Raw genomic sequence first — 16,870 nt, forward strand, 5'->3', positions numbered from 1 at the left:
TGTTTGTTTGTTTTTTAAAGATTTTATTTATTTGAGAGAGAGAGTGCACAAGAGGGGGTAGGGTCAGAGGGAGAAGCAGACTCCCCGCTGAGCAGGGAGCCCGACATGGGACTCGATCCCAGGATTCTGGGATCATGACCTGAGCCAAAGGCAGTCGCTTAACCAGTTGAGCCACCCAGGCACCTGTATCTGCCATTTTAAAACACAAACAAAATCCTCCTTTGGCTCCATGTTCCCCACTAGTTATAGACCTTTTCTTTGTTCCATGACCCATTGGAACTTCTGGAAAGAGTTGCCCTTTCTTGTTTTCTTGCCTCCCATTCATTCTTCAGCCCTCTCAAATTTAGCTTCTGTCACCACTCTTCACAATGAAATTGCTCCTCTCAAGGTCATTAGTTAACTTGCAGTTATTCTGAGAGTAGTGGAACATCTAGTGGATGTTTCTTCTCATATTCTGCCTCTCACCACTTTTCCTCCCACCTTTCTCTTTTGTTGGTCCTTCTTCCTCTGCCTGAACTCTGAATGTTGGGCCTCAGGATTTATTTCTAGTCCAGCATTCTTTTCTCTTTCTGCATCCTCTCATCCACTACATTACTTTAAATATTGTATACATTGCTGATGAATTCCAAATTTATATTTCCAGTTTGACTTCTCCCCTGATTTCATTTGTATATCCAACTGCCTATTTGGCATCACAACTTAGATATCTGAAGGGAAAGTCATACTTAAAATGTGGGAAAGCTTTTGGGACACCTGGGTGGCTCAGTTGGTTAAGCGTCTGCCTTCAGCCAGGGTCCTGGGATCACGTCCCACGTCAGGCTCCTTGCTCAGCGGGGAGCCTGCTTCTCTCTCTCCCTCTGCCTGCTGCTCCCCCTGCTTGTGCTCGCTCGCTCTCTCTGACAAATAAATAAATAAAATCTTTTAAAAAAATGTGGGAAAGCTTTTTATTCCCTTAGCCCCCCTCAAATCTCTTCTTTTCCCAAACTGCCCCATCTTAGGAAGTGGTTTCACTGTTCTTCCAGTTGCTCAAGCCGAAAACATAGAAATTATCCCATATTCCCCTGTTTTCCTCATTCCTTACATACAGATCCGTCAGAATGTCCTGTTTTACCTTCAGAATGTATTTCAAGGTTGCACCTCATCTCCACTGCTGCTGTTCTAATATAGCAGATTATGCCTTGACTGTTTATAATCCTTTCACGGTTCCTAAGTACTGCAAAAATAAAGCCTCATTCATTCTTTAAAGAAGTAAATATCAGCTTAAATCTCCCAGGATGTTTTGTCAATCTCTTCTAGAATTAAATCAGAGGAGGAAAAGGGTTTGGGTTTTTGAAAGTAGTTGTCAGCAGGGAAGGAACCATCATGCAGTATTCAAATGAAGTTATGTTCTCTGTGATGGATGTGAAGAACTTTAGACTAATTGAGATCTCTTTCATTTTTGTCAAAATTATTATGGATGAATGTGGTCTACAAATTTCCAGTAATTATTTTTAAAGACCTTGAACAATGGCAATGGACAAGATGTCAGTTTGCCTTACTATTGGCCATGAATTGGCCCCTTGTGTACTCTTGACCAGAATTCCCTTTTTAGTTCAGACACTCAGGAAACCCAGCTAGACATAAAGTTAGTTGGTTTACTCTTAATCCTTATTAATAGTAGAACAGCCTCCTTTTCAGATGTTGAAGTACGAAGTACTTGGACAGTTCAGGGGTCTGGTACAAGTTCTTTCTGATGTAACTCTGTCTACAGCATGGACTGAAATAGTGCCTAGTGAATAGGATTCTGCTACCTGTCAGACTTGAGTTGAATATTTACAGATAAAATCATGAGGGTTAAGCCTTCACAGCAGCTATTTTAGATGAAGTCATAGGGGTCAAGAGGACACTAGCTATGAAAGTCTCTACTTGATGGTTCATCAGAGCATCACATCAGTTCCTCAGATCTGTCTTTGCTTTGCCAAACTTGAAAGCCTTCACCACAAAGCTGAAAAAATAGTGGTATGGAAGCATACTTGCATCTTTTGTACACAGCAGTAGCAACAATTTTCTAATAAAATGGAATACTCCCCACCCCCCCCAAATCTGTCTTCCTGCAAGTCATTCTTAGGGCTTTTTACTCACATGAGTGGAAGCACCCAGAGAATGAATAAGCTGAAGAAGTATAATGCGGTTTCTTAGATATGGATCTTGCTTTTTAAGTTTGCCTGTGAGCACAGTGAAAATTTAGGAAGTTACTTCATCTGTGGCTTTAGATCAGTGATGGATAAAGAGAGAGATCAACTGGTACTAACCTTCAGCTCTTTTCCATACCCTCCATATTCTGGCTTCTTTTACTGTCTCTAAAAGTCTCTAAACCCATTACTGTAAGAGAGAGGGATTTTCTACTGCTTAGTCGTTCTAAATTTCTCATGTCCAAGCTGTAATCTGTTACTTAGTTTGAAAGACTCTACAGTGAGATATGCAATTTTCTCATTTCATTTTTGAAATGTTCTAACTTTTTACCTGATGATATCTTTCTTTCAGTTATGACATGCACCGATTACATCCCTCGCTCATCCAATGATTATACCTCACAAATGTATTCTGCAAAGTAAGTTCAATAATTATTTCAAAAATCTGTATGCCTTTTCTCTAGGTTCATTTCAAAATTTAATTTGATATTTAACTTATTAAGTGGACATTTAACTTCATTTCATCTCTCATGTTTTCTGACCCTACTCTACTTTTTTTATTCCCTCTAAATGTAGAGTCTTTGTAACATGCTTTTAAAAAGTAGATGGTTGCCTGGAATAGATCACTGTTACCCAGGAGCTTGCTGTAAATGAATGGCCACTGAAAATGAAAAATACTGTTCGTGATCAAAGCATATCAGTGATTGACCTCTGATCATTCTCTCTTTCCTCTACCTTGCTAGATCAATAAACACAGCACAAGCCAGCCTCCTAGTGGGACTTCTCAGCCTAATCTATGTTCAGTTTCTTGCTTTAGGAATGTCCTCAAAGTAGAATTAGGCTTGAAGTTAGGCTTAGCGGGTTGAAGTCACTAAGAGGCAACGTTTTGGGCCTTCAGCAGGTAAGATCAGCATTTAAGATCCACAAGCTAATCATCTCTAAGATGAGCAGGTACAGAACTGGGTGTATGCCAGACTACCAAATGGGCGTTGATAAAGAGTAAGCCTGCACATACGTCATTAGATACATGTGAGTGTGTTTATTGAAGTTGGATGTATTCCCAGGTGCTTACATAGGCAGAACACATAAAGGAATTGGTAACAGAGGTGACTGATACCTATGGGACTGTTTATAAAAAGAAAACTGGAATTTTTTTTCCTTTTTGTGCTTGTTTATACCTTTTGAATTTTTCATCAGTTAACAAATAACTAAAAGGTCAATTCAATGAGTTCTCCAAATTCTAATCTGGTATTTAACACTAATAGCATCTGGACCAGTCGTTTTCATATGATTTTCTTCTGTGAAATGACTGAACCTATTCTCTTGAGATCATTATGAAGGAAATAAGAAAATACTTAGAGCTATAAAGACACTACAGGAAAAAAGGATATTATGATCTTTAACATATCTGGAGATCAATCCATTTGACGTCACAAAGATTTTAAATTATTCCCATGTGACTTGATTAACAGCTATAGCCTGAGCTATTTCTTGGTTCAGATCTAGCTAAGAAGAACAGATGTGAAGATGGAGGTGCATTCCAAATTCATCTGCCTATTCAAAAAATAATTTACATACCTGTTGCGTTCAGGACACCTTATTAGCTATGCATTCTATCTTAATTCAGACGTCTTTAGCACTTACACGAACCATTGCATTATAGCTATTTTTTAACTCTACTTCAACTTTCTCCCCCTTCTAACCCATTTTACAAAGCAGTGTCAAACTAATCTTTATTCAAGAACAGCTCTGATCTTGTCACTCTTTGCTCACCAATTTCAGTGACTCCCAATTGTTTCAGATTGATCTGAACTCAGCCTGGTATTCGAGGTCTTTGCTATCTTTCCTTCTTTTGCTACTCCCCTTCACTTTATATATGTCCTTTAATATAATCTATGCTCCTTATAGGCTTAAGCCCTTGTTTGCCTTCCTCTATACCTTTGCCAGAGTTTTTCTCTTTTCCTTGAACACCCTTTCTTTCCCATTTCTGCACGTCTTATTTGCTCAGCTCACATACTGCTTCTTTATAGCCTTACTTCATTTTCCTTTTCCCCAAAGCTGAAAAAAAAATGTTTTCCCCTTCTGAAACATTCCTTTCTCCGAATATTTTTATTGTTCAGATTTATGTGGTACACAAAATGCTTGCATTGTAAGTGCAGCATAATACCAAATAAAATAACTGGTATCTAAAAATTCAGTGCACAAAGTGTGGGACCATTTTATTGCATGGATGAAATGACCAGGTCATCTAGCTAAAGTCCCAGAAGTTTTACTGCTGAATTCAAATTCCCTAGCTAAACCTGATGTGGTTGGCTAAAACTCATGGCAGTATACTCTGGCTTAAACATCAGTGGGAAGATTCTGAGTCCTGTCTGGGACTTCTCAGGTTTTATTAGTTATCTGGCTCCTGTTTTGTAGGCTTGATCTGGGGATATTGGGGCCCACCCCTACTCCCTGTTCTTTGATGTGTAGTGGTCGCTTGCCTTTTCTCTACCAGCCTAACCCTCTCTCAAGTCCTACTCTCCCTCTTAGAACTTGTTTGGCCCAGAGGGCTAGGTGGAGAATAAGAACCAATTGTTGAGTCCCAATCTGTCCACTTTTCTGTTACATTAGGCGTTCATTCTACATGTAGATAAACAAGTTTATCTACAAGTTTGCATGTGGTATATCACAGATGGTTGTAGCAAAGTAATTGGACCTTGGGAGGATATTTGGAATTACTGAATTTCCCATAAAGATGTTTCTTAGGTGATAGTAGAATCTGGAAAGGAAAAATTAGTTCTACCTTCTGACCGTAGTAAGAGACATTTTATGTGGAAGGTTAGTCTCCTCATTGCTGATATTTTGCTTTTAGTGGTATTAACTATTTCCTCTATTTTTCATTAAAAATAAATCACACATGAAAGTTTTTATTTTCTTGAACTTTTCTAGACCTTATGCACATATCCTCTCAGTTCCTGTGTCGGAAACTGCTTACCCTGGGCAGACTCCGTACCAGACACTACAGCAGTCTCAACCCTATGCTGTCTACCCTCAGGCAACCCAAACATATGGACTACCTCCTTTCGGTAAGGCATTCTATTATAAGCAGTTTCTAAGAGTGTTGATTTTTATCCCCCAGAAACTTCGATCTTTCCCCAAAAATCAACTATGCCTAATCAGGAAGCTGAAAGTTGATGGGTGGTTCTTTACAGAGTACCTACTCAGTTACAAGTTTGATAGAAGTTGGGTGTGTAACTTTCCAATAGTATGTTTGCTGCATATTAAATAAAATCATAACTTTCAATACTCATTTGTGTATCTGCCAAAATTTAGTCATTTCCAAGGTACTAAATCTTGACTATAAAGCTTGGAATCTTTAAGTGTTTGGGAAACTCTTTGAAGAATTACTATTTCTTTATATAAAACATGTTACCATGGTTAGATAAGCATAATAAATATATTTTGAGGTGATTCATTTTCCTGTTAAAACTTGGTAACCTAAATATCCAGATAGAGTATGCCTTATAGTGTACTCTCCTTTTTTTTGGTCAATTTCTCCCTCTTTTCCTCCCTCTGCCCTAAACTGATCAGTTGTTGCTCTGCTGAACCAACAAGTCATCTTAGAATGAGGAGAATCCCCAATTTTATATAGCCTTATCTTGTGCTTTGTTTGTTCTGTGGTTTTAGGTATGTTGGACATGAACTGTGAATTAGATTGATTCACCAGAAGTCAGTTTGAGACTCTGAGCACTTAATATCTGTGCTGATTTCTCTGTGTGTGTGTAAGTTGATAGATATATGCAGTGTGCTTTATTGTCCCTTTCCTGGTGTCCTAGAACCAGTGTTAGAAAATTGAGAGAATACTGTATTATTTTCACATATGCAGCATGTTAATAAAATTATATCTCTGTAGCCTTTACTGAAACTAGCTGGAAATCAGATCTTCTAAACAGATCGCCACAGATTCTGGATGTATTAGTGTTGCCTGCTTTTGGTTTCTACATTCCTGCTTTACCTGGCCCATTTGGCTAGTCCTTTATGCTAGTGACAGCTTTCTTAGTTCTAGGCTTGTTAGCATGCCTTGGCTCCTGATAACTACTAGAAACAAAAATGGGAGGTTATGTATTAATGATAGTGGTAGTTGATAACTTCATGGAAGAAAACAAACAGAAATGCTCTTGTTTCCCCATCAGTATCAGCCAGTATACTAAAATCTTAAATTTGTTATATATTTAACCAGCCAAGACTGAGCAGTCCTTTTGGAAATGGAACTCTCTGTGAATATGTTTGTGCTTATATCTTTTTGCATATGTTAAAGCTAATTTTTCAACAGCTGACTAGTAAAAGCTAGCAAGTATAAAGTAAGTATTTTTATATCAGTTTTTTACCTTCTGTTTTGATTGAAATTCATTATTAGCAAGCCCAGAGCCATTTATGACATTGTTGAACTGTTGGTCATTCCTGCTGTTCAGTATTTAATAAAACTCTATTATATCTCTGATCTGAGATTATGGAATACCTAACATAGTGCCATGTGCATATTATGGTATCTTTTATGATCACTGCATTTCCCTTGTATTAAAGAAAGAAAAAAAATTCTGTATAATAGGTCCTTGGTAAAAACTTGAAACTGTTTATATTGTGAAGAAATATTGGTAGTAACAGGCTATTTCATTAATCTGGTTTTGTTTAATATTTGGGAGTGAGGGAGACTTGTTTCATAAATTTTTCTATCGGTATTTCAAAGAAAGAGAATCAGCTAAATCTGACTCTTAAGTAATATATGAAGCTTACTGGAGGGAGACTTAGGTTGGGGTAATGTGAATGATAGATGTGGCATGTTCTCAGACTTTGTTAAGGAAATTATAGACATGGCTGTTTTTTTGTTTTTTTTTTTAAGGTTTTTATTTATTTATTTATTTGAGAGAGAGAGAGAGAGAAACAGCATGAGAGGGGATAGGGTCAGAGGGAGAAGCAGGCTCCCCGCTGAGCCGGGAGCCCGATGTGGGACTCGATCCCAGGACTCTGGGATCATGACCTGAGCCAAAGGCAGTCGCTTAACCAACTGAGCCACCCAGGCGCCCTAGACATGGCTGTTTTTTTAAAAGTGTGTTCACTCAAGTATAAAATACTATTTCTTCTTGTGAAGATTTGGCAATTTTATCTTAGTGCTGCCTGTTAGCACTAAAACTAGATTAACTAGTCTGTTGTTTTATTTCAGATGTAAACAGGGCTTTGGGAAATCTCGTTATAATAATATCTAATGTTTATGAAATGCTTTATATACCATGCAGTATGCTGGGAACAAATACCTCACACTTTACATTATTCTCTTATTTAATCTTAGAACAATCCTAGGGAGTAAGCAGTAGCATTATCCCTTTTTATAGATGAGGAAACAGGCTTAGAAGGATCAAGTGACTAGCCTGAGGTCATACAATTAGGAAATGCCTGGGTTTAGAATTGAACCCGGGTCTGTTTAATTCCAGAACTGCTCATAAGTTTAGTCTGTGTCTCAGAGTTGAGTTTGAAATTAAAAAATGTTCCTCCTCTTGATGAAAGAAGAAAAGACTAGAGGAAATCTAGGAGGCTTATACTGTGAGCAGTCTGTAAAAGTAAAGGAATAGTGGTCATATTCTTTTTAAGAGCTCCATAGAAATGTAGTGGAATGGCAGAAAGAGAATTCGAGGGTTAACTTCCAGTGATCTCGGTGAACATGTGGGAGGAAAGGGGCACCCATTTATTTTTAGGAGCTCATAAAAGATTACCTTAGCTGCCACTGTTCAGCTTCTTTTGAAAGAACTCTAATGTGAGATGGAGATTTGGTAATACTATTAAGAACCTTAAGGATGTTCATGCCATTTCCCCCAGCAATTTCACTTCTAGGGATTTATCCTATGGAACTAGTTAGAGATACCCACAAATTTTCAAACCAAGATACTCATCACAACATTATTTATAACAGCAAAAGATTGGAAGCAGGCTACATTTTGAATTGAAAGGTGTGTGTTAAATTGCAATGTATCTATAGAATGGAAAACTTAGAAATCATATTCTTATAAATTCACACTCTTAAAGAATATTGAGCATCTTGAGAAAAGTTTATTAAAAAAGCATTATGTAAAACTAAAAGCAATATAATATGCCAAGTTAATATTTTTTAAAAATATGTACATAAAGAATAATTTGAAAGAAAAATGTGAATGTTCCAGTACGGGCACTACAGATTTGATCTCAGTTATGACAGAACCATGTAAGGCAAGGACATAGTTGCCTTATGCACAGGTTTCAGGTAATACAGTCCCGTACAAAAGCAAGAACTGCCTGTATTTTTTTTTTTTGCAATGAGACTATGCAATTTTTTTTCTTTTACTTTCTATGTTTTCTTCATTTTCTGTAACATACATCTACTCCCTTTATAATTAGGAAAAATACTCAGATTAAATTACTTAGTATTTGTAATAGCTCATTCCCGTGAGCTATCGAATCAACAAACCAAGATATTCTTTCATATGTTTTTTCCTGAGCATTGGCATGTACCTCAGTTCCTAACCAAACTAATTTTTCTCTAAAGATCCACTACTCTGATATGTATAGCTATAAACTGAGCTGCTCCAGATTAGTTTGGTTAGTGACTAACCAAAGGTGAAGTATTTGTGCTGAGAAACTTGGGTAGAGTTTGTGATAAGACCCCAGTGTGGGGCAGTAAGAGGAAAGCGCTCAGAGACAGGCTTCATTTGCCATTGTTAGGCCAGCTGTTGTTCCACATCAGGCCCTTGGTGCTTAAAATTACTTGATAAGCTTGGTAGTTATAGGAAAAGAGCAGTGGATTAGGAGTCGGGAAACTAGGATTTGGTTTCATCTTCACTATGGGCAGTATTGCTCTACAGTCAGATCATTTGGTCATGCTGCCTGTGACTTGGAATTGTGGGAAGGGCGCTTTTAAAGGAAGATGTTTATATGCTTTCAGAGCAAGGCTACCGTGATGCCGGAGGTGGTATTCATATGGCCTTTTATTCTTCTATTCTTTGTAAAATAATTGTATTTTAAATATCAACTTCATGTTTCTGGTCAAAACATTCAAAACTACCATAAGTAGCCATTTCCCTACTTGCCTTGGACATTTTGCCCTGGTTTTTGACCTTAAAAGAAGGGCCAGTTCATAGACATTGTATATTTTGAAACTTAAATATGTACTAAGTAATGAGACTGGCAAAACATTTACAGGTAATACTATTCTCATTAATAAGATTATATTTTCGTACAGTGTAATCTGAATGTGTTCACAGATCCAACACCTCAGATTCAAAACCTATTTAGAAAAAAAAAATCACACTGATTACAATAAATCTGAAAGTTATTGTGACATTGAAATGGCAATTTGTTTGCTAAAAAATATGATACTCAACCAGGAAGAATCATGGCACTGATATTCAAATTTCACATAAATGTTTAAAAAATAACACTTTCAATATTTTTAGTGTTGAAATTTAGGTTTAGTTAGGACTTTAGCTGTGGCTAATGATCATAAACTAAGCATGGAATGGGGGCCAACCCTCCTAATGCATGCTAGAGATGATGGTATTCTTCATTCTCCTCAAATAAGTTATTTCATGTGTTTAATAGGTGAGAAAAGAATATGACTTTTTTGTGTGTGTTTTGAGTTTGGAACAAGGCGATTACCACATCCCATGTCAATTTGAGATTTTCACATCTCCCTTACATTTACTAATCAACAGATTTTACAGATCTGAGTTGCATCTAGATATCTCAGTGCCCTGGTGAAGCAGAGGGCTGTATTATCAGTGCATTATATTTCTATAAATTCAGTATCAGATTAGAAGTGAATGAAATGAGTTAATATTGAATTTCAAGCTGTGGCTGACCTTGGTATTGATTTCTGACCTGGAATGTGATTGATGAACCTTCTTGGACCTAATTATTAGCTTCAACTGCACTGATCCACCAGCCATAGCTGTTCAGAACACAGTGAACAACCAGACAGTAAGATTTTTTATAGATAGATTTTTGCATAGCCAAAATTGTCACTAAAACTATTCGCCATAATGAACATCCTTAGGCTGTCATGTAGAATCAAAGCTTCATTTATGGTTTCTTAGTTTACTGCAAATGAAAAGGAGATAAAGTGAGAAGCAAGAGATTGTCAAGTGACAAGTCACAGAGAAAAAAACCAAAATGATAGAGAACTATAACTGAGTTCTGTTTAGTACTAAACAAATGTCTTTACATATCCCAGTAGCCTCTGGGGGTGTCTCTGTAATATATATAGCACAGCACACTATTCATCTTTGTGACAATCATTCTGAGAAAATCTAAAGGTACGTTCACTATTTCCTCCCTGCAAAGAAGGCAGGAAAGGATATAAATATATTTTAGAAAGATTGTCATTCAGGAGCATTGTGATAAAAATAAAATAAAAGTGAACAGCTATGATATTTATCAGTATGAGAGATTTATATGTTCTGACTTGGAAAGATGTCTTTCACAGGTATTATGTGGAAAAGCAAATTATGAACAGTATGTATAACATCCCATCTTTATTAAAAAGAAAAAAGATTAGTAAATACATAGAAGAAATCTAAGTGACTTCTGCAAACTGTTAATAGTGCTTAAGTCTGGATGCTGGGATTATATATGACTTTATTTTTTCTAAGTTATATATTTCTGTAATGTTTTTAATTTATAAAAATAAGCAAGTATGTCTTTCCTAATCAGAAGAAACAGGTAACAAAATAACCAGCTTAAGAAAGCAGAAAAGTACTTAATTAATACATTTTAGAAAGATTTGGTGCTTGTTTAATGGGTAAGTGAATTTTAAACTTATGTGGAATGTCTCCCACCTTGACAATGGATAAATGATTTATCACTGTACATGATCATCAGGCACTATCTACAATAAATACTCCAGTTGGGTGTCAGTAGCTTTTTTTTTCTGAACCCTGGTCAGTCTCCCTCAACCATTGAAATGAACTTATATATATATCATTATTGGGGTTTTTGACAAGATTTTTGTTTCTGTGGCCCCACTCCCCAGTCTTTGAAATTGTATTTGCTTGTGGTATATTATGAGTGGGAGAATCAGTAATTTTCTCTTACAAGCAAATTTACTTTTGTTCTAAGATTTAGGTTTTAAACCTACTGGCTGATATTTGAAAGCATAACCGTGCTCCTCAGTCCCAGTGTATTGTTTGTAACTGGTCCAATTTATCTGATTCAGGTGCATTGTGGCCAGGTATGAAACCTGAAAGTGGTTTAATTCAGACTCCATCTCCAAGTCAACACAGTGTTCTTACCTGCACTACAGGGTTAACCACAAGCCAGCCAAGCCCAGCACATTATTCTTATCCCATTCAAGGTAAATAGGCATGGTTGTGTGTGTTTTATTATTGTTGTTTTTGTTGTTTTCAGCCTATCTGTATCTCCAAACAAATTGGGTAATACAGGAGCTCTGTCCTGTAAAATAGAAGGGGGTGAGATTTGCATTTGTGCATGCTTTTTGTGTTAGGCAAACCAGAACCCAGGACTGTGGTTTGTAAGTAGTTTAGCCTTTTAACTGTGAACTGCTTCATAGAATTGAAGCCTTCCCTTTTGCATGTTGGTGTCCAGAAAACCTGTCTGATTTTGTTTTAGTCTGTTCTCAGTGGCATTTTGTCCTATAAATGAGCAGAAGACTCCATGGGGTAGAACTTTGCTGACTTCTTCTATATGAAGTCCACATAGGGCAGAAGTGAGCTGTGTGCTGCTTGTTTGCTACCGTGTTGTCATACCTCCACCCCCACTTGCTGCTTCTTGGTGAGAGCATTTTTCTTTCTCAAAAAGTTTAGGGGCGCCTGGGTGGCTCAGATGGTTAAGTGTCTGCCTTCAGCTCAGGTCATGATCCCAGGGTCCTGGGATCGAGTCCCGCATCGGGCTACCCGCTCCGCGGGAAGCCTGCTTCTCCCTCTCCCACTCCCTCTGCTTGTGTTCTCTCTTTCGCTGTGTCTCTCTCTGTCAAATAAATAAATAAAATCTTTAAAAAAAAAAAAAAAAAAAGTTTAGTCTTGTTTCTATTTCATGATAAAAAGCATTGCCTTAAAGCTTGAACTCTGAACATCTTTGCCTTCCTGAGTTGTTCTTCTAAAAGGTTAGAATTATGACAGGACTGTTAGGAATGAAGACAGAAAAACTCAGAAGGCACGATGGAATTAATTCCCTGCCCTTCCAAATCTAACACAGGCAATTTTGCTCCAGATTGGAAATTAATGTCCATGTACCTGGCTTCTCATCCGCCTCCTTTCTCCTGAGTTCTCCCAGCTTTAAAATTTTATTCCTTTTAAAATGGGTGCTAGAGGAGTGAGTATGGGACAGCAAAAACTGGTCTGAGGTACTAGTAAGATACGAACTTTGGTGATGAAAAAGTGTTTTTATGTAGATTATATTAAATAAAATATTTTGCTACTCAGTTTTGTTTTCATTTAAATGATTAAGAACTACTTCTACTTGATCCATTTACCAGTTAGTAAATAATTAAGTCAGGATGTAAGCTGGGCGGTCTGACCTCAGAGCATGAGTGCAATATTTATCATTTTCAGTATTGAAATCATGATGTCAATATCAACTCTCCCATAAGTGATAACCTTTACTGACAGATAACTAAGTTTATTTTTCCTCCCTTTTTCTGGTTAACCTCTTGGCCCATTTTGTTGTTCATTAGAACTTTGGCAGAGGGTAGAATTTAAGGCAGAAGGTAACCATCAAGTTATTAATTTTTGCCTTTATTCTGAAGAAAAAAATGGTAGAATACAAGTTGAAACAATTGGCTAAAATGAAATACGAGTATTGGCAGAGTCAAATTACCTGGGTTGTCTGCTATCAATATCACTCTCCTCACTCCCACCTTTAATTTCACTTAGCATGGATAGTGACTGTTAGCTATTCAGGGCTGCTCTGTTCCCCCTGTGTAACTATCCAGTCCTTCCACAGAATAAAAACAAGAAGAATTCTATCAATTTTTGAAAAGTGGTCAGAATAGCAGTGTCTCCTCATCATACCCCAAAGCATTCTACAATTAACATATAGAGTTGTCTAGAGTTGTCAGATCACTGTGTTGTACACCTGAAGCTAATGTAATGTGTGTCAACATACTACAGTTTCTTTTAAAATGTATGATTTCAACCTAAAAAGAATTATACTTCTGGCTTGATCAACTGTGATCAAAACCCTTTCTTCAGTTTATACAACAATGCTCATGAAAACCCTTTGGTTAAGTAGATCTGGCTTCTTTATATTAGTCTTTTCCTAGGGTATAACTATGTGGCCCAGTCTCTGATTATTTTCTTCAGTTGAGATGGCTTAAATGGTTAATATTCAAGTGGTGAAATTAATTTTAGAAATTTCAAAATTAATTTTAACTTAGTCTTGACTTTTAATGAATGTGTTTGCACTCTAATATTGTTGGTAGCACATGATAGTCTTTTTTGATAGTCTTTCATTCACCAGGAGTTTTGTTTTGTTCTGTTGTTTAACTTTAGTTTTTAGATTAATTTTCGATTTACAGAAAAATTGAGAGGATGGTACAGAGAGTTATATATCCCCCAATCTTGCAAATAATTTTCCCTATTATTGACATATTATATTAGAATGGAACATATATTACAACTAATGAACCCATATTGGTACATTATTATTACCTAAGTCCATTTTTGTTCCAGGATCCCATCCAGGATACCACATTTCATTAATTGTCATGTCTACTTAGGTTCCTCTTGACTATGCAGTTTTTCAGGGTTTTCTTGTTTTTGATGACCTTGACATACTATACATGAATCCCACAAGTTATACAGGAATATACATGTCTACAAGATAGACGTGAATCCCACAAGTATTTATTGAGCATCACCTACTCTGTGTCAGGTTTTTTGCTAGATATTAAAGATAATGAATAAGATAGCAAGATTCTGCCTTTGTGGAGCTTACAGACGAGTGGAAGAAACAGAAAACAAGCAAGTAAATAATTAAATAGATTTTGAAAAGTTCTCTGAAAGAAAAAAAGAATAGATTGCTGTGATTGGGAAAACAAGGAGTTTTATTTTATTTTATTATTTTTTTAATTAGCATGCAAATGGGGGGTGGTGGGGAGGGGCAGAGGGAGACGGAAAGAGAGAATCTTAAGCAGGCTGTATGCTGAGTGTGGAGCTGGATGCGGGGCTTGATGGCACGACCCTGAGATCATGACCTGAGCCAGAATCAAGAGCTTAACTGACTGAGCCACTCAGGTGCCCGAAGGAGTTAGTTTTAATAGAGGGGTCAAAGAGAGTACCTCTGAAGAAGTAGACATGCTGAGGAGGAGCCATCATGTTGGGAGGGCAAGAGGGACAGGCCAGGGAGAATAATCCAGGCAGAGCGAGAAACATTGCAAAGGTGCTCAAGTGAGAAAGAGCTCATCTTTATTTTGAATAACTTGAAAGCCAAGGAAACAAGGGTGGTAGAAAGAGACATGTATAAAATTAGACATGGGTAGAAAGTAAATCTTGTGCCAACTTTTATGTACCATTGACCCTTAGGTCAGCCCTCTGGCTTTGGGACAGTGTCATTTAATTCGTCTGTGCCTCTCACAGTTCTATAACCACCGTCTTCTGATTAAAGCTGTCTATATATGTTGACTGTATTATTTGGACCTCTAGTGGGGCCTGGTTCTTCACAACACACCTATGAGGAAACTACTGAGTCTCCTCTTTTCATATTTATTAATTGGACCTCTAGTGGGGCATGGTTCTCAGAATCTTTGTCTTTCTGTTATGTCACAGCTCCATTGTCAGAACAGGAGTGGAGACTATCCAAAAACATTTGGCCATGCCATGGCATTTGGAGAGCTAATAGTCTTCAGATATATATCAATAGGATTGAACACTTGAGTTTTATTTGATCCTCTAAGTTTGTACTTTTTGTTGCAACTTTATTGCTGCTGCTTTTGTTTTTTAAATCTGCAGTTGAATATTATTTGTTGAGACATATATATGTGTATATATATGCACAGAATGATAAGTACTTTTTTGAGATGTGTGACTTTGTAGTCATAGTTATGTGTAGGGTAGGGCATACAGTGATGTGTGTACATTTTTAGGTGAGTTTAGCTTGGGTTCAGTGATGGTTACAAGAGCCTAAAAAATTATTTATTTAATTATCATCTAACTCTGTCAATGGAATCTAATCTCCATGAGGGCAGGGACTTTGCCTTGTTCACTACTCTATTCCTTAGTGACTGGAACAGTTTCTGGGTGCATAGTGGACCGTGGTTTGCTGAATGAATGAACTATGGCACATATGAGAAATGATTTGAGTGAGTTGGAGAAAGAAGTGTTACTGAACGCTATAAACTTTCTAGGTCAGCAGGCCAACATTTCCTATAATAGAAGTCACTATTGCTGAAAGTAGTTTGTGATCTTTAGTAAGGTACTTATTAAAAATCAGTATCAGCAACTAGCCAATCAAGTCATTAAACTTCCTAGTGGAGATAATAAGAGTATATGCCCAGTTGTTTGTAAGGTCTGCCTTTTTACCTCTAGCCCAATTCAATAAGTGGTCTGAAAATTGGTAAATTTATAAAACCACTTTGTCAGTCAGAGTACCTTTTTCCCCATGTATGTGAAGATCAGATATGAATGGGTTGTACTGCTAACCGTTTATAAGTTAGTAAGAAGGTAGAACAGAATTAAAGGTAAATAGGAAAAGAGGAGTATGTGCTAGAATAAAGACCAATGAAAAATTGAGCTAGAAATGGACTTTTCTAGTAGAGATAAATTTAAGAGATTAAGTAAGTTGTTAATTTTCTTTCCCACCTTAAATCACCTTATGTCCTTCTATCTGTTTTATTGCATGGTTGCCTAGCATAATGTACTGGTAATAAAACCTGAAAGCCACTCAAAATCTCTACCCACAAGAATGATTAAAAACTACTTACAGAATCATCTAAGCCTATGTACTGTACAGTAATTCCTTGTACTTCCCCGTCAGGGGGGAAAATAGATTAAGCCATAGTAGAGAAGAAAATGAATATTGGTAGGAAGAAAATACCATCTATGAGGTTATAAAATCTATTTCATTTGGTTGTTGTGTTTAAGAAGGTAAACTCTGAAGAGTCCTTTCGTTCCCCTGGAGGAAGAAGTATTGTAGAAAAGAAAATCTCCCTGGATAGTCAGGAAATCTGATCCCTAGCTCATCCAGTTGGGAGATCCCAGTCACCATCATGACTACCACTAGTTCCATGACAGTAGACAAATTACCTTAACTCTTCTTTGTCCCAAGTTCATTTGAAAGCTGGAGTTGCAGCAATAGCTGTTCCTTGGACTTCCTCTTCTAATCTCTTCTAGACTTTCTTCTAAGCAGAGTACCCTTGGGGAAAGGGATAAGAATTCCCCTGATTTTGATGAGTACTCTCACGTTTCTGCTTCATTTGTTCATCTGTTCTGTTTTTAATGGAGGTTTTCCTATGAACTTTACCTGTAAAGGACTTTATTGCTAATGGGATAGGTAGTCAGATAGTCAGGTCTGCCTGATGGTGAACCCTTATGGCATGTGTGACAGCAGTGAGAACCATGTCTACGTGTGCTTATGATAAGCAAGGGACAGGAGTTCAAGACCAGTACCTCACAGTCTCAGTTACACTGTCCACCTGAAAAAAGTCACTTTAGCAAATAGTAGTCACTAAAACCGTGGTG

At 37.1% G+C, this 16,870-nt stretch overlaps 1 protein-coding gene across 4 annotated transcripts in view; it reads left to right on the plus strand.

Moving 5' to 3' along the window:
* The window catches only part of EYA3 (EYA transcriptional coactivator and phosphatase 3), a 110,818-nt gene that overhangs the window by 57,048 nt on the left and 36,900 nt on the right, over positions 1-16,870 (plus strand). For 3 of the 4 annotated variants that reach the window (XM_036070672.2, XM_078073580.1, XM_078073581.1), the window contains 3 exons: positions 2,524-2,590; positions 5,103-5,239; positions 11,392-11,529. In XM_036070672.2, coding sequence (XP_035926565.2) covers positions 2,524-2,590; positions 5,103-5,239; positions 11,392-11,529 — 342 coding nt within the window. The remainder of the gene's footprint in view (positions 1-2,523; positions 2,591-5,102; positions 5,240-11,391; positions 11,530-16,870) is intronic. The other variant, XM_036070675.2, reaches the window with a different exon arrangement.

Source organism: Halichoerus grypus, chromosome 5 (assembly GCF_964656455.1).
Source record: "Halichoerus grypus chromosome 5, mHalGry1.hap1.1, whole genome shotgun sequence".
Taxonomy (NCBI): Eukaryota; Metazoa; Chordata; class Mammalia; order Carnivora; family Phocidae; genus Halichoerus; species Halichoerus grypus.